This window comes from Dendrobates tinctorius, unplaced genomic scaffold (genome assembly GCF_039654945.1).
Source record: "Dendrobates tinctorius isolate UK_male_01 unplaced genomic scaffold, ASM3965494v1 ptg000032l, whole genome shotgun sequence".
NCBI lineage: Eukaryota > Metazoa > Chordata > Amphibia > Anura > Dendrobatidae > Dendrobates > Dendrobates tinctorius.
The window spans coordinates 3,153,279-3,174,975 of record NW_027361700.1 but is presented as its reverse complement, the minus strand read 5'-3'; the positions used below and the strand labels follow the sequence as shown (position 1 = coordinate 3,174,975).

General features: G+C 41.2%; 1 protein-coding gene across 2 annotated transcripts in view; it reads right to left on the bottom strand.

Moving 5' to 3' along the window:
* Positions 1-8,757: 8,757 nt before the first annotated feature.
* The window catches only part of PLEKHH3 (pleckstrin homology, MyTH4 and FERM domain containing H3), a 113,487-nt gene continuing 100,547 nt past the window's right edge, over positions 8,758-21,697 (bottom strand). For both annotated transcript variants that reach the window (XM_073572313.1, XM_073572314.1), the window contains exons 8-13: positions 20,322-20,529; positions 17,377-17,513; positions 16,829-16,949; positions 15,244-15,708; positions 12,311-12,502; positions 8,758-10,414 (exon numbers count right to left, since the gene is read on the bottom strand). In XM_073572313.1, the coding sequence (XP_073428414.1) occupies positions 10,301-10,414; positions 12,311-12,502; positions 15,244-15,708; positions 16,829-16,949; positions 17,377-17,513; positions 20,322-20,529 (1,237 nt within the window). In that variant the 3' untranslated portion in view covers positions 8,758-10,300. The remainder of the gene's footprint in view (positions 10,415-12,310; positions 12,503-15,243; positions 15,709-16,828; positions 16,950-17,376; positions 17,514-20,321; positions 20,530-21,697) is intronic.

Genomic DNA, 21,697 nt, shown 5'->3' with positions numbered 1-21,697 from the left:
TCAACTGAAAGTTATATTTGTTCTCCAGCTTTTGTTCCAGAAATATATCTAAGGAAGCCTGCTTATAAATTTAGGACACATTATACGTTCCTATACTGCTTAGGCCACAATCACACATTCATTATTTGGTCATTATTTTACCTCAGTATTTGGTCAGTGTTTTACCTCAGTATTTGGTCAGTGTTTTACCTCAGCATTTGGTCAGTGTTTTACCTCAGTATTTGGTCAGTGTTTTACCTCAGTATTTGGTCAGTATGTCACCTCAGTATTTGGTCAGTGTTTTACCTCAGTATTTGGTCAGTGTTTTACCTCAGTATTTGTATGCCAAAACCAGGAGTGGGTGATAAATACAGAAGTGGTGACTAGAGAATTTCTTCTTATTCGGCCGCTATAGCGCTTACCGAATAAGCTGCAGAGGGAACCCGGATACATGAAGCGCGTCAGCTGATCGGCCCCACAGCTGCATGTGTCGTGGCTGTGTCTCAGCACATGCATGGAGAACCTGTTTGTTGGGCTCTCCATGCATGTGCTATGACTATGACACAGCCGCGACACATGCAGCTGCGGCACCGATCAGCCGGCATGATCCAGGAAGCCGGGTTCCCTCTGCAGCTTATTCAGTAAGCGCTATAACGGCTGAATACGAGGGAACCAGAAGAAATTCGCTCAACTCTAGTGGTGATGTGTTTCTATTATACTTTTCCTCTGATTGTTCCATTCCTTGTTTAGGCTTACAAATATTGAAGTAAAATACTGACCAAATACTAAACATGTGAACGTGGCCCAAGAGAGAGATACCCCTTACTGTTAACTGTGTTCCAAATTATTATGCAAAAAGAGTTTAGGAGTGATAAGGTTAGAATTTTTTTGTTTGTCATTTAAACTCATTGATGGTGATGTGTGTCAGGGCTCTTTATATGACTGAAAGCAATTGCAGATACCTGTGCAAATTAGTTTGGCAGGTGTGTCCAAATAAAGGCAAGACTACTTAAGAAGGCTGTTCCACATTATTACGCAGCCTACATTTTTTGCCAAAATGGGAAAGAAAAAGGATGTGTCGGCTGCTGAGAAGCGACAAATTGTGGAGTATTTAGGTCAAGGCATGACTACAATCAACATTGCCAAGACACTTCATCGTGATCATCGCACAATCAAGAAGTATGTAGCTGATTCCCAGCACACACGTGTGCATGCTGATAAGGAAAAATTGCGGACTCTTTCCAACAGGCAATTGCATCAGGTTAAAAGAGCAGCTGCAAAAATGCCTTGTCATAGCAGCAGACAAGTTTTTGAAGCTGCTGGTGCCTCCAACGTCCCCCGAACAACAAGATGCAGGGTCCTTCAGAGGTTTGCAGCTGTGCGTAAGCCATCCTGGCGACCACCTCTATCCACTGCACACAAGCAGAAACGGCTCCAGTGGGCCAAACGATACATGAAGACTGACTTCCAAACTGTTTTGTTCACCGATGAGTGCCATGCAACGCTCGATGGTCCAGATGGATGGAGTGGAGGATGGCTGGTTGATGGACACCCCATGAAAACACGGCTAAGGACGGTTTCACATTTGCGTTACAGGCCGCAGCGCCGGCCTGCGCACGGCCGCCGCTAAGCCCTGCCACGCCTCCGGCGGTAGCGCTGCCTCCGGGCACATGACGCTGCATGCGTCATGCGTCCCTTATCTTTATCACTGAGAACGCAGGCCGTGCGCAGTATGCGTTTGGCGACGCGCCAAACGCAACCTGTTGCAATTTGGTTGCGCTCGGCGCACCGTCAAAAGGACGCAGGCGCCGCCGAACGCATGCTGCGCACGGCCTGCGTCCTCAGTGATAAAGATAGGGGACACATGCAGCGTCATGCGCCTGGAGGCGGGGCTTAGCGGCGGCACTGCGGCCTGTAACGCAAATGTGAAACCGGCCTAAGGCGCCAACAGGGAGGAGGCAGAGTAATGTTTTGGGCTGGAATCATGGGGAGAGATTGTCGGCCCCTTTAGGATCCCTGAAGGGGTAAAGATGAACTCCATAATCTATGTGGAGTTTCTAAAACAGCACTTCCTGCCATGGTTCAAGAGGAAGAACCGTGCTTTCCGCAGCAAGATCATTTTCATGCATGATAATGCACCGTCTCATGCTGCAAATAACACATCTGCATCTCTGGCTGCTATGGCCATAAAAGAGGACAAACTTATGGTGTGGCCACCATCTTCCCCTGACCTCAACCCCATTGAGAACCTCTGGAGCATCATCAAAAGGAGTGTCTATGATGGTGGGAGGCAGTTCACATCTAAGCAACAGCTCTGGGAGGGTATTCTGTCCACATGCAAAACAACTGAAGCACAAACCATCCAAAAACTGACAAATTCAATGGACGAGAGAGTTCAGAAGCTTCTTTCCAACAAGGGGTCCTATGTGCAAATGTAACATCACCTAGAATAAAGTTTTGACTTGAAAACTGTTTGATTTCATTTTGTAATAAGCTGATAATGCTTAGAATTTCACAATTGACCATTTTTTTGTTCAAAATAAAAATAAAAAGTTTGAAAACTCTGCTGTGCATAATAATTTGGAACATGCATTTTGAGTGTTTCTTATTTTTAAAAATATACTGTTTTCATAGGCAGTTTGTTCAAAAACATTGCAATTATACTAGAATATTAGATGACTGGAAAATAACACACTGCAATTCATATAGGTAATTTAGAGAAAATAGGAGGAAATATTTTTTGCATAATAATTTGGAACACCGTGTATATAAGGGTGTATGAGGATTACGTACAGTGATTTCTGACCATACTCGATGCATTGTTTTTCTTCCATCTGACCTTTTTCTCCTAATCTTCAGTATTGTCTTTCCAAATTGTTTCTGTTCGGTCCTCTGTGCTGTGCATAGAATCTGCTCATGACCACGTGTCTTACATGCGTAGACCGTCACTGACGTGCACATCAGATTAAATTGTATTTAAGTAAAGGGGTTGTCAACCTTTATGGCCTTTTTATAAATACATTTTGCACCAATTGACCTTTACATGTTATTTTTTTTCCTTGCACATTCATCTTTGATGTGGTCTGCAGTCATACATCAGCTGAGAGAAGCTTAGAAAAAGATAAAAGTTAACAAAATGTACAACACAAAAGGCTATACAAAGCAAATAGTGCAAATGTTTTAACAAAATCCAATTGCAAAAAAGATCTTTAGCCCCATGCACTTAAGTAAAAGAAAATTTGGACAACCCCTTTAATCAGTAGTGTAGTTACTGGGGGGAGCAGAGGCTGCGAACGCCCCGGGTTGTGTTCTCAGAGGGTGCTAGCAAGGAACTACAGCTACCTGTTACTATATATCCGTGCGCTATGCTCCCCATCTGTAGCCCACAGGTTGCTTTATGCCTGCGGCCTGCAGAAGTGCCGGTGCACGCACAGTACGCCAATGTCCCGTCACTGTGACACCATCGCGACACTTGGGGGCTCTGATATCTAGTGCATGTGCAGGCGCTTTGTAGGAAGGCTTGTCAGGATCCTGGATTGCTTGAGTATATGATTTATTTGAATTGAAGTGTGTGGTGTGACTGGGCGCATCATAAAGTATACAGGCTCCCTCATACACACATATTAAAGGGCCTGTGTGGGAGGCCCTCATATAGTGTTCTGACTAGTGTGCGGGGGGATATTATACATTGTGGGTACAACTGTGGGGGCCATTATACAGCGTGGGTGCAAATGTGGGGGCCATTATACATACAGTGTGGGGACTATTGAGAGGTCCATCATACAGTGTGGGGTCATTATACTGCATGGGAGCTATTGTGAGGGTCATTATACAGTTTGGGGCTAATATGGGGCCATCATACAGTGTAGGGACTAATGAGGGCATCCATCATACAGAGTGGCGCCTACTGTAGGGACCATTATACAGTGTGGGGGTCATTATACTGTGTTTTGTGGGAGCAGTGAGGATATGATACTGTATATAGTGGATCTGTGGGGGCATTATAATGTGGATAGTGGAGCTGTTGGCCTACCATACTGTTTATAGAGGCGCTATATACAGGGGGACTCTGGTAACATCATTAAATGTATTATTGTTATAGGGGTACTCGGAGAATTGTGACCGTCGAAGGTGCACAGGTGGGCATTATTACTTTTTAGGGGCAAAATGTGGGCACTGTTTTATAAGGCACTTGTAGAGGGCGTTTTTTTCTGATTTCTAGGGGGGACTTTTACCATTTAGTGGGCACAAAGGAGGCATTTATTTTGAAGGTGTATAGAGGTGAGCTATATGGGGCAGTAAAACAGCGCAGTTTTGTGACACAGCTGTGGCAGTAATGGGGACTCATAGGGCAGCAGTGGCTCAGCATTGGGGTATCGGTAGGCTGAGGCGTTTGTGGAGGTTGGTAATAGATGGAGACGTTGATCTGGGACAGATGGAAAAGATGGGAAAAGTGACCAACTCCACCAGAAGGAACGTCAGCTGTAAGCCACCATCTGTAGCTGTACTGTAATCACTTGTATGTTCTGCAGCATTGGTATCTACTTGAAGCCACAATTAGGGTGCGTCACCATATTTATAATCAAGGTTATCTAGTTAGAGGGGCCACTCAGGTGTTTTGTCTCCCCAATGAGCTGAACCACTAGCTACACCTCTTCCTTTAATTCTTGATTGCTCAATTAATGTTTCAATTTACAGTGGAACACATTATTTTAAATTACAATCATTCATTTTTCGTACTTGCCTTATAATTAATGGTCTAAATATGTTGTGGTCACCAGTGTGTCCTTTTTTCCTATTGGCTCAACATCTGCTGAAATGAGTGACCTGAGATTACAGCTTTAAAAGAGGAAAAAAAAACATCCTTGTTGTGTATTGCACTGATGGGAGATGTCTACGCTATGTAACGTCTGTTCTGCTTCCGCGCAGGAGGAAACAAGACGACTGCATGTTAGGCCAAAATCACCAGGGTATGTAAACTTTTGATCAGGGTCATTTGGATTGTCATTATGATTTATAAAGAGAAAACACAGTAGTTTGACAATAAATGGCTTCACCCAACCACTAACCATGAGTGGAGAAAAAGGTTTGGTGTTATCATTCATATTCTCTGAAAAAAGGCCAAGAAAGCAAAAATTCTGCCGGGCATGTAAACTTTTGGGCACAACTGTAACTAACTTTTTCTTGTAGCTGTCACACTTATCTAAAGGAGGAGATCCAGAAGAGGGGTCTCCTGCACCTCCAGTATTCATAACTTTGTTTTGGTAATTATACCATGTCATCAATGGCTGTGACAACCAGTGAACATTAGGAAAGTAAATCGCTGCTAATTCTCTGGAACCCAGAATAATAAAGTACATTTGTCAAGAGATAATCATAAACTTTCCAAAACTTATTAGCCCTAATTATTCCAATCATGCTGCCCCCCTGCAGGAACTAAATGCATTAAATAAGAAACGTAAAAACAAAACTTTTATTTCTCAAATATTTTTTATTTAAAAAAAAAAAAAAACAACGTATATTTTCAAAGAGCACATATCTTTTCAGGTGAAAACATTTGGCATTTGCACATCCAACAAGGCTTTGTAAAACAGTGCAAAATGGGGTAGGGAGAAATCCCAGACAATTGGATTCAATACACAAAATGCCGAATGACTCCCGATCAGCGGGTGTAGATTCACCAACATGGCAGCTATTCCTGACTGCAACGATTGTACAGGGATGCAGTGGTGACAACAACATGATATGATTGTCCTCTATAGCAAACCTTGCTTGGAGAGTGTGGTTGTGTGTCCAATTATTACAAAGTATGACATTGTATAAAGCCCCTCTGATGCACTAGTGTGACTGGTCCCAAACAGCGGATGATGACAATCATTTCACAAGTGTTCCTTTTTAGTTCCAGGCTTGTGAGTGACAGATATAACTGCATTAATCCTAGATACTGTTGTGGTATACAAGAGGTGAGCAGCCACTGAACAAGTAGGTAAAAAAAAACAACTGCCCATGTGTCCAATTCTCAATACATTACAATTTTGAAATGCTGTATGAAAGGTACATAAACCACAGTTAATAATGTGGATCTGTCTGGAAGGGGCTAAACATTGTTGTTTTTTTTTTGTCATTGCTTGCCAGAAACAATTGTATTTTAACTGCCTTTTAATTGCTACGGTAAGTGGAGGGGGTGCTGCCTGCAGCCTGAAAATCAGACGAAGAGAGAACCGAAAAGTATGCTTGGCAATCAGAACACAATTCTGGTAAGCCGATGTGCGGATACTGGCAGATAATACAGGTCTACAGTTAGAGGATCTGTCCTCTTTCCTGAGATGTCCATTACAGCAAATACTTGTTTTAATTATAAAATGAAAAATCTTTTCTTCATTTCACTAACTCTCTGTTCTGATGTTCCTCTGTTATTCGTCCTTGATGTTTATGAATAAATTGACAACTGGATGTCACCATTTTTGTTTGCCTCTCAAAGGGGTGTGTCTGCACCCCGTCTGATATACATAGCACTGGTTGGACAATATCACACTGTGCAGCGACACCCCCCCAATTGGTAACACCTAGTTGTCAATTTAGAAGAGGTATAAAATAGAAACGGTACAACACAGAGTTATACGGGAATATAATAGGGGACACAAGTATTTATGAAAACTTTGACTATTTAAAGATCTGTCGAGAGCAAACAGGTCCCTTTTAACATTTCAGTAAAGTAGACTAATAAAGGCTGCCATTTTTTGCTGGGGATGTTGACTGTTCTTAAATAGTTTGTCCGGCCTTAGACTGCAAGCTTGCAGTCACTATGAATCCTCACATTGCACGCACTGCGCACTGTGAAGATTGTATTGAGCCGACAGTACTGTGACCACAAGGTTGCGCTCATCAAATCAACAGATGACCACATTAATGCAAATCACATACGGTATTTGTGGTAGTCACCCGCCACTCCTTGTTCCAGCAGCGGACAGTGCTTGAAGTGAGAATTCACAAGTCTGACGTCACATTGAGCGACTGCGTACTCGTAGCCTGATGCCAGACAATCCCTTTAATGTACAGATTCACATAACTATATTGGTGGCAGCCAATGATATTACCAAGAATAACAACAGATTTATATGGCACTTTTCTCACAAAGGAATCAAATCAATGATTCAACTTTTTTGTTGTTGTTGTACTAGTGATAAATCTACAAATGATAAATTTCCCATCTCAGCACTTTAGCAAGGCACAGGAGTGCTAGTATTTTCCCGAAGGGGATCTCCCCATTGGAGCTGTAAAACTGAACTTTTATCATTTATAGCTAACCTTATACTGTCAGCGGATTCTGTTCCTTCATCTCCCTGATTAATGGATACAACTACGGTGTATAGTATTACACATATTACAAAAAATGGTTGGATCAGCAGATTTCTGCCCATAACGAGTGCTGATCGAATATCTTAAAGTCAATTGATGCTGCCCTTTCAAACTTTCAGACACAAGCTGTATGGGGCAGATTGATTCTAGTCCCCATACAACAAGCATATTATCATCAGCACATCCCTGTCAACACAGGGACATGAGTGGTAAAATGTGTGGTAGACATAGGCTTCATACCACAATAGGGCACAACACATTCCCAAAATGTATGACTGTTGCTCTTGTCTACCTGATCTTGTTATCAAAATTTGTCCCTGGGCCCTGGGTACAGACCTCCTGGGCTGGTTCCCTACCAGCCTTTAAACCTATGTTCGTCCTTAAAGGGAATCCATCACCCATTTTTAGTGATATCATGTAAAGATATCACCCAATTGTGCATCCCATAAGGATTCTCTTAGGACTTTTGATTCCCCCTGACCCCACACCTTTGATGCATAAATACCTTTTTTTATCTCGGTTGAGATGTATGGAAATCGCCGCAGTCAGGTCTGAAGGGCGGGGCTTATTCGCCTTCCGCCCCCCCCCTCGGCTTGCTGAACATAATCTTCATCTGTGAATATCACAGATGCCGTAGTTTTCCACGCTTCCGCATTGAAAAGGCCTCTAGTGCTTGCGCAGTATGCTTTGCTCAACAGTATGCTTTGCGCCAGTATTTTTCAGCGCGGTCTATGTCCCGGAAGTCTTCACATGCAGGACACACTTCCGGGGCATAGACCGCGCTGAAAACTACCGGCGCATGCGCAGTACCGATTATATACTTTGGTCACAGTTGGTCAAAGCATACTGCGCAAGCGCTGGAGGCCTTTTCAATGCGCAAGCGCGGAAAACTACGGCATCTGTGATATTCACAGATGAAGATTACGTTCAGCAAGCCGAGGGGGGAGAGAAGGCGAATAAGCCCCGCCCATCAGACCGGACCGCAGCGATTCCCATACATCTCAACTGAGATAAAGGTATTTATGCATCAAAGGTGCAGGGTCGGGGGGAATCAAAAGTCCTAAGAGAATCCTTATGGGACGCACAATTGGGTGATATCTTTATATGATATCACTAAAAATGGGTGACAGATTCCCTTTAACTGTCTGAAAGTCGAGAACCAGAGCTTGACTGATGTTACCTGCTGTACGGGTAGCATGAACCAGATTTCTTGTTCAGTTTAATGAGGTTACTTTGTAAGTGTACTGTGTCCAGGTACCGTGAATCTTTTACAAGGTTCACTTATTTATCTGAAAGTTCTCTTTTTTTTTTTCAAGAAAAAAAGTAAATATCCATGCCTCTTCTCTTCCAAGGATCCACTTCAATATACAAAACTGACTTGTATGAGCGACTCATCATTGGTGAGAAAAGAAAGATTTATTCTTTATGCAAATTAGTCGAACTGCTTTGTGGGTGGTCCAAAACCAGGCAAGTGCTTTGTCTTGTACCAAACTCTCCCCAATGTTTCCCCACTTGCATTAATTCACGGCGCCAGCGCCGAGCAAAATGGACCTATCCAGCTCTAGAGTCTGGTGGTAGATGTTACAGGGGAGGTGCATGTGCAGGAGCTGAGAAAGTACCATGTATGCGATGCCCCTGGAATGGTCTCCGCAAGCACAGGATTTCAGGGCCGGACAGGATAATGTACGGTAGATTGCTGTAATATGACCCCTAAAATCACCAGTATTATGGCTATTCTAATCATGCAGACCAAAACGGCGTTAATTAGCTGATACACTCTGTTATATCTAGTGCCTGAGCAGGTGCACTAGAGATTCAAAGAGTACTTAAAGGCTACCCTAAGATAATCAAAATATCTGTACCTCTTATTTATAACATCCATAATTAAAAATTCCATATTTAATCCATATTCAAATGAGACTGAAGAGCTCTGGGCATGATCTGACCAGAGCTTCTGACTTCACAGTGCTATTCTTTGCCTAGCACCCCATTTTTCTGCTTGACTGATAGCTCACTGACTTGATTAAACAAAGCATCAGGAAATGCTCAAAACACACCCAGAGCACTTCAGCTTCATTTGCATATTTATTAAACATGGATTTTTATAAATAAAGGTACAGATTGGCTCATCTTTAAAGGAGCTACATGACAATGTAGGAGTTTGGGGGTAAGATTGGCTGACCATAATTACCTTTAAATGACTGGCTACTTCTGTAATTCCAACAGACTTTAATAAAATGTCTATTGTGACAATATAGAGACTGTAATAGATGAACCAAAATACCTTAATCCTGACAATGGTGTGTATCACAAATGATGCCATCACCTATTAAACCTGTCCTTTCTGATATACGGTAATTCTGCTTTTGAATATTTTTATAATGCATTTTTGTTCCAAGGGTAATTTACACTAAAAACGTAGAAAGAACATTGAGGAATAAAGTGCTTTTAAAACATAAGCTTAGTTTTTCCCTTTAGATAAAGCACAATTTATAAAAACAAGAAACATTACTCTTCCTTTCAAGCAAGACCGAGAAAAGCCAATTTTCCTGAAATAACAAAAAATGGGATTAACATCCTCTGAAAATGTTTTTTTTTTTTTTGCCAATAATTATGAAGGTGATACCCTGGCTGACAATGACATACGTTGTGTAGTTTGCAGACATGCAAATAGATGGATTATGGATGTATAATGAAAATTAACCTGTGAAGGAAGCCGAACAGGGGCACTTTTTTTTTTATTCTTTTTGGTTTAAAGAATAAAAAAAAAAGTCTAGTATTAGCTTGGTTGTGAGCCAATAAACACATTGATTACTTTGTGTACAGATTATAAAGCCGTGGATTCCTCAGGGTAGACAGTCTTCAGCCCAGATGTATTGGCAAAATGTCTACCAACTGCTGTAGACTAGAATTGTGCAAGCAGGTAGCGTTGCAAAAGACCAGTAGTTGGAGATGGCACAGGTCAGACCCGCTGGCTCGGGTCTTCAGAAAAACTACTGCTGCATTCACCAGGAAGAGGAGGTCCATTACTGATGTAGGTGAGGTATGTGTTAATAAGCTGAGTGATCTCATCCACCTGAAAGCAGAACAAGCAGCTGTTAGTCATATGACTACTTATCTATCCAGGAGCGATGAAGCGTGTGGGGATCCATATGTTTAGTGCCAACACTAACAGATGTCTCCCACATGCATCATTCACACTGATAGGTTTTAAGTCTATTTACAATAGTAAAGAGTGTGTTGATACTTAAAAAAAATATCTTTACTTTAAGGGACTGACCATAATTAGAGAAAAAAAAAGACTGACTCAATAAGGAGCAAAACTGTCAGGACTGACACTGAATGGTATCAAGCAGCTTGCAATGTATTGTAATAAATGCAGGCTGCAGAAGAAAAATGCTTAGAAGTTTACAATTCAAAAATGACTCATTCTTTTCATTATAATACGCAGTGCAGTTACATAGCATGTCACCCACCATATCCTATAAGTGAAACTAGGTGACAGCCAACAACTTTGCTGAGTAATATCCATAGGTGAAAGATTGCGAGTATTGTATTACCTATTAAATGGAGGTAACAAAATCCATTCTAAAGACTAACTCATTACACTATATAACTTTTAATCATTAGCTGCTTAAAAAATGCAGTTTCATCATATTTATATATCCATCAACACTTAAAGTGGTTGTTCGGTGGAAAAAAAAAATCTTTTAGATGTAAACCTAATAATATATAGAATTTACTGATGTATTTGTATTACGGAAGGTGGCCCCGGATATCAGAGAAGCCCTGGCCAATCCACTTTAGGCTGGTGCTTGACACAAAAAAGATATCCTCTGTTGGAACGTTATCAGTGTTGTGTGTGAAGGGGGCTGGCTGATTTCAATAGCTTAGCCAGACCCTTTCTCTGTCTCTGAATCAGCAGAGATTGCAAAATTGTCTGTCTTGGCTACAGAAATAAACAGTCTCAACAAAAACTTCAGACTTACATGTAGCCATTGCCGAAAGAAGAGATCCCCCGGAAGAAGATGGATGCGAAACGCGCGTCAGGGTGAGAAGAGACGCGCTATTGTCAGTGTTACTGCTGCCTTCACTGTTTACTTGCTTTCCCTGATTGTCCAATTATTTATTTAAAAGCCAAGGAAAAACTGCTGCTTTCACCGTTCACCAGCTTTCCCTGGTAATGTATAGTGGCTTTTTTATTCATTCTGTTTTGTATACAGTGCTTTATTATGTATTTAAGGATTTATCATGGGATATAATTAGTATTGGTGTATGAGTTGCCGGATATTTAACACATACTATACGTCTCTCCTAGTTTTGGGCGCTCTTGATTATTTTGTTTTAATTTTGTGTGATAAAATTTTAATAGTACTAATAAAATATTGCATTGTTTAATCTTTATTTCTGGAGCTCTTCTTTCGGCAATGGTTACATGTACGTCCGAAGATTTTGTTGATATTATTGTGATGTGCCAGTTTTCTGGATAATATAGGACATTTTTTATGTAAGAAATAAAGTCGCCTGACTTCTTCACGCATAAACATGATGACTGTCCTGTGTTCAGCACAAGCTGGAAGGAGAACTGCCGGGAATGCACCGATTTCAGAAGGTTTGGCAGCTTTGATAATAACATTTTTAAGTTCTTTTTTTTTTTTTTTTTTTTTCAATTAAAATTAGGAACACATCTAAAAAATGTTTTCTCAATTGGACGACCCATTTAAAGGGAAATAAGACGGGTCTCTATTTGGAAAGAACATCACTTTTGGTCAGTGGGCTCAGTCTAGTATTGTACAGACGCATTTAAGTGACTTGGGCTGGGATGACCCATACATTTACATGTGGTTTACTTCGGTGCAGTAATAGGATAGCTTTCCACCAAACTGCATTATATAAATGTTACTGTGGCTGTTCTTTAGATACAGGATGCACAAATGTAACAAAGGAGCAGTAATTTCATTGTAAACCTCACCTTGGAAGTTTCAAAGATCATTTCTTTTTCGCCCACTGATACTTTAAAAGTAGAATTGTCTGAAACGCCAAAGGATGTTATCTGGCTGTACTGAATATTTTCAAAGGAATCCACTTCTCCCTGCTTGTAGAGACTAAGAGAGGTGGCATTGATGCCCAGCCAAAGCCGCTGTGAAAAACTCCCAACAGAACTCTGCATGAAAGACAAACGTAGCAAGTGAGTATACTTGTACAAAATATACTATGTGATCAGCAGCCGCTTAACTTTATGGTGTGAAGAGGATGGCTCTGAGACTGTGGTATGGGAGGTCCTAAAAAGTCCCTTTTGATAGTATTCATTTTCTTATAAAGACCCCAGATAGTTGGAAGCTCTGTTTAAGGTTTTGCATCGAGGCCCTGGTGCTTCAGATTACCACAATGATGATATCACATTCAATTTCACTGCAAAGTAACCCATACATATTAAATATTCAATACAGACCAAAAGTTTGGACACACCTCATTCAAAGAGTTTTCTTTATTTTCATGACTATGAAAATTGTAAATTCACTCTGAAGGCATCAAAGCTATGAATTAACACATGTGGAATTATATAATTAAAAAAGAGTGAAACAACAAAATATGTCTCATATTCAAGGTTCTTCAAAGTAGCCACCTTTTGCTTTGATTACTGCTTTGCACACTCTTGGCATTCTCTTGATGAGCTTCAAGAAGTAGTCACCGGAAATGGTTTTCACTTCACAGGTGTGCCCTGTCAGGTTTAATAAGTGGGATTTCTTGCCTTATAAATGGGGTTGGGACCATCAGGTGTGTTGTGCAGAAGTCTGGTGGATACACAGTTGATAGTCCTACTGAATAGACTGTTAGCTGCTTTTTTCTTGCCATAATACAAATTCTAAGTAAAGAAAAATGAGTGGCCATCATTACTTTAAGAAATGAAGGTCAGTCAGTCTGAAAAATGTGGAAAACTTTGAAAGTGTCCCCAAGTGCAGTGGCAAAAACCATCAAGCGCTACAAAGAAACTGGCTCACATGAGGACCGCCCCAGGAAAGGAAGACCAAGAGTCACCTCTGCTGCGGAGGATAAGTTCATCCGAGTCACCAGCCTCAGAAATCACAGGTTAACAGCAGCTCAGATTAGAGACCAGGTCAGTGCCACACAGAGTTCTAGCAGCAGACACATCTCTACAACAACTGTTAAGAGGAGACTTTGTGCAGCAGGCCTTCATTGTAAAATAGCTGCTAGGAAACCAAACCACTGCTAAGGACAGGCAACAAGCAGAAGAGACTTGTTTGGTTTAAAGAACACAAGGAATGGACATTAGACCAGTGGAAATCTGTGCTTTGGTCTGATGAGTCCAAGTTTGAGATCTTTGGTTCCAACCACCGTGTCTTTGTGCGACACAGAAAAGGTGAACGGATGGACTCTACATGCCTGGTTCCCACCGTGAAGCATGGAGGAGGAGGTGTGATAGTGCTTTGCTGGTGACACTGTTGGGGATTTATTCAAAATTGAAGGCATACTGAACCAGCATGGCTACCACAGCATCTTGCAGCGGCATGCTATTCCATCCGGTTTGCGTTTAGTTGGACCATCATTTATTTTTCAACAGGACACTGACCCAAAACACACCTCCAGGCTGTGTAAGGGCTATTTGACCAAGAAGGAGAGTGATGGGGTTCTTCTACGCCAGATGACCTGGCCTCCACAGTCACCAGACCTGAACCCAATCGAGATGGTTTGGGGTGAGCTGGACCGCAGTGCGAAAGCAAATGGGCCAACAAGTGCTAAGCATCTCTGGGAACTCCTTCAAGACTGTTGGAAGATTATTTCTGGTGACTACCTCTTGAAGCTCATCAAGAGAATTCCAAGAGTGTGCAAAGCAGTAATCAAAGCAAAAGGTGGCTACTTTGAAGAACCTAGAATATAAGACATATTTTCAGTTGTTTCACACTTTTTTGTTAATTATATAATTCCACATGTGTTAATTCATAGTTTTGATGCCTCCAGAGTGATTCTACAATTTTCATAGTCATGAAAATAAAGAAAACTCTTTGAATGAGAAGGTGTGTCCAAACTGTTGGTCTGTACTGTAAATACTCCATACCCGATTTTGAGAGACTTACCAATGTTTGGCAAGACTAGCTCACCCATGTATACGACATTCAAAAGGCATGGCTGTCGGCCACTTTAGGCCTTGACAAATATTGGGTTTTAACATGTTAAGAAATCCTAAAATTTTTTAGAAGATATAAAATCCCCACATTACATAAATTGTGACTCATTAACTAATTTGAGTATTCTCCATGAAAGCATCCTTCCACCATTGCATTTATTAGGCCTCTTTCACACATCAGTTTTTCGCCGTCAGGCACGATCCGGCTTTTTTTTGTAAAACCGGATCCAGCAAAATGCAATGCCGGATCCAGTTTTTCCCCATTGACTTGCATTAGCGCCGGATCGCGCCGGATGGCATTGCGTTTCATCCGTTTTTTGCCGGATCCGGCTACTTGTCTCATTCCGGCATCTGGAAAAAACGGCTACTGTAACGTTTTTTGTCTCCGGCGAAAAAGCCGGAAGCACCGGATCCGACGCTTCCGGCTTTTTGCCACAATGAGAGTCTATGGGCGCCGGAATGCGCCGGATCCAGAAAAAGACGGATCCAGCCACCGGATCCGTTTTTTTAAGTCTGCGCATGCTCAGATCCAATTGGCCAGCCCCTAGGAAACAGATATAACCTGCTAGACGGATCCAGCAGAAAAACGGATCCATTTCTACAGTTCTCCAAAATTTATGCCGGATCCGTTTTTTCTAAAAATAGCCGGATCCTGCCTGACGGCAAAAAACTGATGTGTGAAAGTAGCCTAAGGAGAAGAATATACAACTAGGTATAAGTCATAGTTTCCCTTTGGAGCTTAAGAAAAAACAACTTACCATATAAAAGTCAATGTCAAATAACGTGGATCCATAACCAGACCATTGTTTAACTATGGATAGATATGTTGCCATGACTTCCGTTCTATCCATGCTCTGTACAGCCTTCCATTTGTCTACAATAGCAGATATCATATTGGCCCCTTCCTCCTTCATTCGACCCTTAAACTTTTGACTTTCCTCAGCCTTCTGTTTAACTAAAGAGTTGTTCCACAATCCATTGGGAAGGGCTCCTGAGAAAAGACCTTTATGTAGGCCAGGACAGGAAGGTTTTGATGTGATGTGAGTTTTATTAGATGCCAGTACCCGAGAATGAAGAATGTAGATGGGGAACAGTTCCTCTAACCGAGGAAAAGGTGCATTTGGGGAAAAGTCACCATTAAGGAACTGTAGACGGAGAGCTGCCAATGATTGCAACGTTTCCTCATTTGTTGGAAGATAGCCGTGGATTACAGCTTCATGCGCCTACAAGATAAATTCAGATCGAAATGAAATCCTATTCTGAACTGGATTTTCATTTTCTAAAGGAGCACAGAGGAGACACATTTTAGAAACCATATCACAATGGCAAGTCCCCAGTCCAACTGTGGGTCAATTAATGTTCTAGACTGCTGCTCTTTATAAAATGAATGGCTCCACACTGGAGCCAGCTACTACATAGAAATACCAGTTGGCCTTGTGACCTTAATTTTTAGCTAAGTAAAATGACTTTCAGACAATTTAGATTACTGGTATGTCCTCCCCAGGTAATTCATATCACGACTTGACATTTTCAAAGATTTCTGTAGTAATTGACCACAGGACTAAATATGGATCTGACACAAGACCAGAAAGCATGGTTACAACATGTAGATCTGCAAATTGCCTCTTCAGAGAAAAAGAGGACTTGAACTGTATAGCGCCACCTGTTGGTAGTAGCGATCCTACAAGTCACAATCAACCCTTTAACGAGTTTTGTAATATGACTTAGGATAAAAGCCAAATCAGAATCTCAACTTGCAGACACGGTGTTTCGAGCTATTGGCTCTCGTCAGTGCAAAGTATTGATTGTGACTTGTAGGATCGCTACTACCAACAGGTGGCGCTATAGAGTTCAAGTCCTCTTTTTCTCTGAAGAGGCAGTTTGCATATTATTCTCCCAGAGGAGCATTGCACGGCGAATAAGCCTCCGAGCTACCTTGACAAGCCAGAGCTGGCATGTCACTCTCCACAAGGAGAAACCTTACCCCTTAGACCTCAGTCCAGAGCCTCTCACCTAGCCAAATCAGTTCTCATACTTTGCACTGACGAGAGCCAATAGCCTGAAACCGTGTGTGCAAATTTAGATTCTGATTTGTCTTTTATCCTAAGTCATATTACAAGACTTGTTAAAGGGTTGATTGTGACTTGTAGGATCGCTACTACCAACAGGTGGCGCTATAGAGTTCAATCCTCTTTTTCTCTGAAGAGGCAATTTTTATATTATTTTCCCAGAGGAGCATTGCACGGTGAATAAGCCTCCTTACCTTGACAAGCCAGAGCTGGCATGTCACACGCCACAAGGAGAAACCTTACCCCTTAGACAACATGTAGATCTGTAACATACCTGCTCGAAGAGGAAAGAAAATTCTAAGCTGTCTTTCGGGACATCATCCATGTCAAGGAAACAGTAAAGCTTGAAGTATAACCTCCATCGTGTTTCAAATCCCTTCTCTTTACACGTAAAGCTAAAAAATACAAAATAAAAATGAAGAATTGCCTAATGAACAAAGAGCAGGTTGATTGACATAATTTATTTTAAACCTGTTTTTGTTTTGACTTTTTTCTATCTATAAAAACTTAATTTTTTTTAACCATTACATTTTATACAACTAATTTTAAAAAGAATTTTTCACTCAAAAAATTTTTAAGGAGATTACAGTGAAACAAAAATGGAGATTTTTTTTTTTTTAAGACTAAATAATTTAGTAATCCAGTTCTAACCAAGGTGCCCCAAAAAACACTCCATTCTGGGTCTTGAATTCTAGTCCAGGAGACTGGCCCATTTTTTCACTGCAGCAAGATAGAGCTGGGCTGCCCTAGTTATTGAAATAAGCAATAGGTCCTATTGCACCCCCCTCAACCCTAAGAACCCACAAGTAAAGCTGCATTTACTTTTCAAACCTGGTGAGGGTATCGGCAACTATAGTGGCTTTGGCCAGAGCTTGCTCATAATGGTGGTTCTGCTCGAAGAGGGCAAACACATTTCTACTGTGAGTCAGCTTCAGTTTTTTGATCACGTCTTCCACCAACTGGTTAAAGGGAAAAAATTAAGACAGATTCATGACAATGAGTCATCATAACATGCAAGTAGCCAAGGTCTAGCCCATGTTTCTTCTAAAAGAAACAGATACTAATATATACATCACAGATGAGATGGACGAAACACAAACTGATGAAATGTAGCAAAAAGACAGACACGTTCCAAGACAAGAATTACCAGCTCAGCCCAAATTAGGTCTCAAGCATAAAAACCGCTGCAGTTTACTGTACCAGCAAAGTGAATGAGATTTTTGAAGTCTCAGGCACATGCTGCTTATTTTTTTATTACGGGTTTAAACCATCAAAACATTTTTTTTCCAGATCTGCAGCCTGTCAAATTTTTCAGCATTTTTCACATATTCAAATAAATAGGGAAAAAAACACTAAGCAAAAATGCATAAAAAAATGGATTTTTTTATGCAGTTTTTCTTGCCACCACTCTTTTTTTTTGTGCAGAAAAATTTGCTGCAACTATTCTGTGTACATACCTTTACTGGTAGAGGGAGGAACTACTCTGGTCAATTTTATGATATAATGGGCTATACTTTTTACTTCACTACGAACTACACGACGGGTTATTGATCTGCTACAGTGCTACTAATTATAGTGAATGGCATTCGTGTTGTGACAAGTAAGCTACAAGACAATCGTCAGAAATCCAAAGCCCTAGGATTTATGTGCAAATATATTCACTTATATATCATATAAGTAATCTTATTTCATGTGACCTAAAATGGACGTGTAGCCTTAAGGTATTGTCACACTTGGCGATGTACCAGCGATCCCGACCAGCGATATGACGTGGTCAGGATCGCTGGTACATCGCTAAGTGTTTGCTAGTGAGCTGCCACACAGGCAGATCTCACCAGCGACATCGCTGGGGACGGGGGTCGTTACTTACCTGTCAGACGCGGCGATCCTGACGTCCTCCCGCCCGGCTCCACGCTCGTCTCTCCACAGAAAGCGCCGCAGGAAGTTGACTACGAGAAACGGTCCTGGACGTTCTCGCGCGATCAGCGATTACCAGCGGGGGAGCGGGTCATAGGTAAGTATCAGACACAGCGATATCGCTAGCAATATCGCTATAACGTCACAAGTTATAGCGATATTGCTAGCGATATCGCTTAGTGTGACAGTACCTTTAGCCTTAAAGGGCTGTCTCACCATAATACCCCCTTTAAAGAATGAAGCTTGAGTACAATTAGCCCAAGTATAAGCGTACAATAATAGACTACATGCTGGAAAAATAGCAACCCTGTAGTCTGCTGATACTGAAGAAACCACTCCACCCTGCATACAAAGGCAGCAATTATTTCAGAAATTCCTTAATAAATTAAATAATTCTGGTAGGTTCTCCAAAGATAAAGCTATCTTAGTAGCTAACCCCCCCAAAAAAAACTAATTTTGGGATCACAGTATGCATTCTGTATCTTTGAATCAATTTTCTCATTATACTGTGCCACCTTTTCATAGGGCAGCATAGTTTGACACCAGATCCACTTTAAGGAAGTTGTAATATTGGGCTGATCTCGTTGACCCATAACTTGCACTTATGAGATCTTTATCTCTGGCTACATCCACTCGTTCCAGACTGGTTGGTCGGTAAAGGACTAAAAGGTACAATGCATTACCACCCATAATGCCTAGCGCATAGAGCATTTATTTGATCTCTGGCTCTGTGTCAACATCAGCTATGATTATTATGTGCTTAAGGTCCGTTAAAGAGGTTAGGATAGGTCATCAATGAAAAAGTAGTGGACAACCGCTTTTAAAAAAAAAAAAGTGTCGTTATTTGTGTACTGGATGGCACTGAGGTCCCTTTCCCCACATCAGCACAGGCTTTTTGGATACAGTGCTGTTATATAGCAATAATTCAATAGAAAAATTAAGCAGATTAGCGGATCCATTCCTGCCCCATAAATTGTAGGCATTTTTGCCCAGGAGAGTTGACATATCAGAACAGGGACCCAATTTTCGAAGGAAGCCTTGACATGGCAATTGGGCTCACATACAGCTCTGGCAAAAATTAAGAGATCACTTCCAAATGTTCAGTTTGTCTGATTTTTCTCTTTATAGGTATATCTTTGAGTAAAATGTAAATTGTTCTTTTAGTCGACAAACTTCTGACAACATCTCCGAATTTCCAAGCAATAAATTTTGTATTTTTTTCTGACAAAGAAAAATGGTCAAAATTAAAGAAAAAAAAACAGTGCTTTCAGACCTCGAATAATGCAAAGAAAACAAGTTCATAATCATTTAGAAACAACAATACTAATGTTTTAACTCAGGAAGAGTTCAGAAATCAATATTTTGTAGAATAACCATGATTTTTAATCACAGCTTTCATGCGTCTTGGCATGCTTGCCACCAGTCTTTCACACTGCTTCTGGCACAAAAATTTAAGCAGTTCTTTGTTTGATGGCTTGTGACTATCCATCATCCTCTTGATTACATTCCAGAGGTTTTCAATGGGGTTCAGGTCTGGAGAATGGGCTGCCCATGACAGGGTTTTGATGTGGTGGTCTCTTAATTTTTGCCAGTGCTGTATATTGGCCAATCTGCGCGAAGTACCTTCCTTTTTTCATAGCAATCTTTGCAGATAAATATTTCATGTGTACATTATATAGCGCTTTTTTCCATTTTGTCCTATTTCCTATGACAGCAATGCAGTATCAGTGTTCTAGAGTAATCCTTCTTTGTATATTATGGTGCAACCTTACTCTTTGTTGGTTTTATAGCAATAAAAATCATTTTTATTAAAAAGGCAAATAGTAGTCACAATGCGAATAACATCTGACCTCTCCAGCTGTAGTATGAGATGTAATTGGAACTTTACAGACCCCAGATCCTGGGTAGTATACAGTACATATAAGCTCCTGCCTCTGAATAAGCACCGAGATCTCCTCATAGGATGGTACAAACTCTCGCTGCTTTGTCTTATCCAGAGAAGATAGGATGAAATCGGCGTACTTCTCCATTTCTGTGTGGGGGGAACAGCTTTTCGTTCTAGCAAGGGCAAAATAAGATTTTATGAAGCAGATGACTGACAGGCTATTATCATTTTTTTTCTAAGCAATCGTATGAAATTAAATAGTTTGTCCCATAAATAACATACATTACATGAATAAAAGTACTGGGACACTTACACATTAAATCTACACAGGCTTTTACGACATCCCATTCTAAACCCATAGGTATTAGTGTGTAGTTGGTCCGCACTTTGCAGCTATAACAGCTTCCACTATTCTGGGAAGGCTTTCTCGAAATTTTTGGTGTGTTTCTGAGAGAAATTTTTCCAATTCATTTAGATGAACATTTGTGAGGTCAGACAGTGATATTGGATGAGAGGTCCTGGCTTGCCATCTCTGTTCTAGTTTATCCCAAAACTTTATAAGGTTGAGGCCAGGGCTTTGTGAGACCAGTCATTTTCTTCCGCACCAAACTCGCCCAACCATGCTTTTATGGACCTTGCTTTGTGCACTAGGGCAGGGTTCCCCAACTCCAGTCCTCAAGGCCCACCAACAGATCATGTTTTCAGGATTTCCTTTGTATTGTACAGGTGAAGCAATTATCACCTGAGCAATACTAAGGAAATCCTGAAAACATGATCTGTTGGTGGGCCTTGAGGACTGGAGTTTGGGAACCCTGCACTAGGGTACAGTCATATAGGGCCAGAAAAAGACCTTGCCCAAACTGTTCCCACAAAGTTGGAAGTTACAAATACTCAAAATGTCTTAGTATGGTGAAGCATTAAGATTTCCCTTCACTGGAACAAAGAGGCCTAGGCCAGACTCTGAAAAAAAAAAACTCCACAGAATTATGTCCCCTCCACTAATCTTTACATTTGGCACAATGCAGATGGGTAATGTTATCCTGGCTGGCAGTTGCCAAAGCCAGTCTTGTCCCTTTGACTGCCAGACAGATGCATGATTCATCACTCCACATAGTCTAGTGGCAGTGTGCTTTATCCCACTCCATCTGACACAATGTTGTGCTTGGTGAAGTAAGGCCTGCATGCAACTGCTCGCCCAGGGAAACCCAAGCAATGAAGCTCCCGCTGCACAGTTTTGTGCTGATGTTATTGTTGGCAGAGGATTGGATACCTGCAGTAATGGAATCGACTTATATACTGTGCACCTCAGCATTTAACGACCCTGGCTCTGTAACTTTCAGC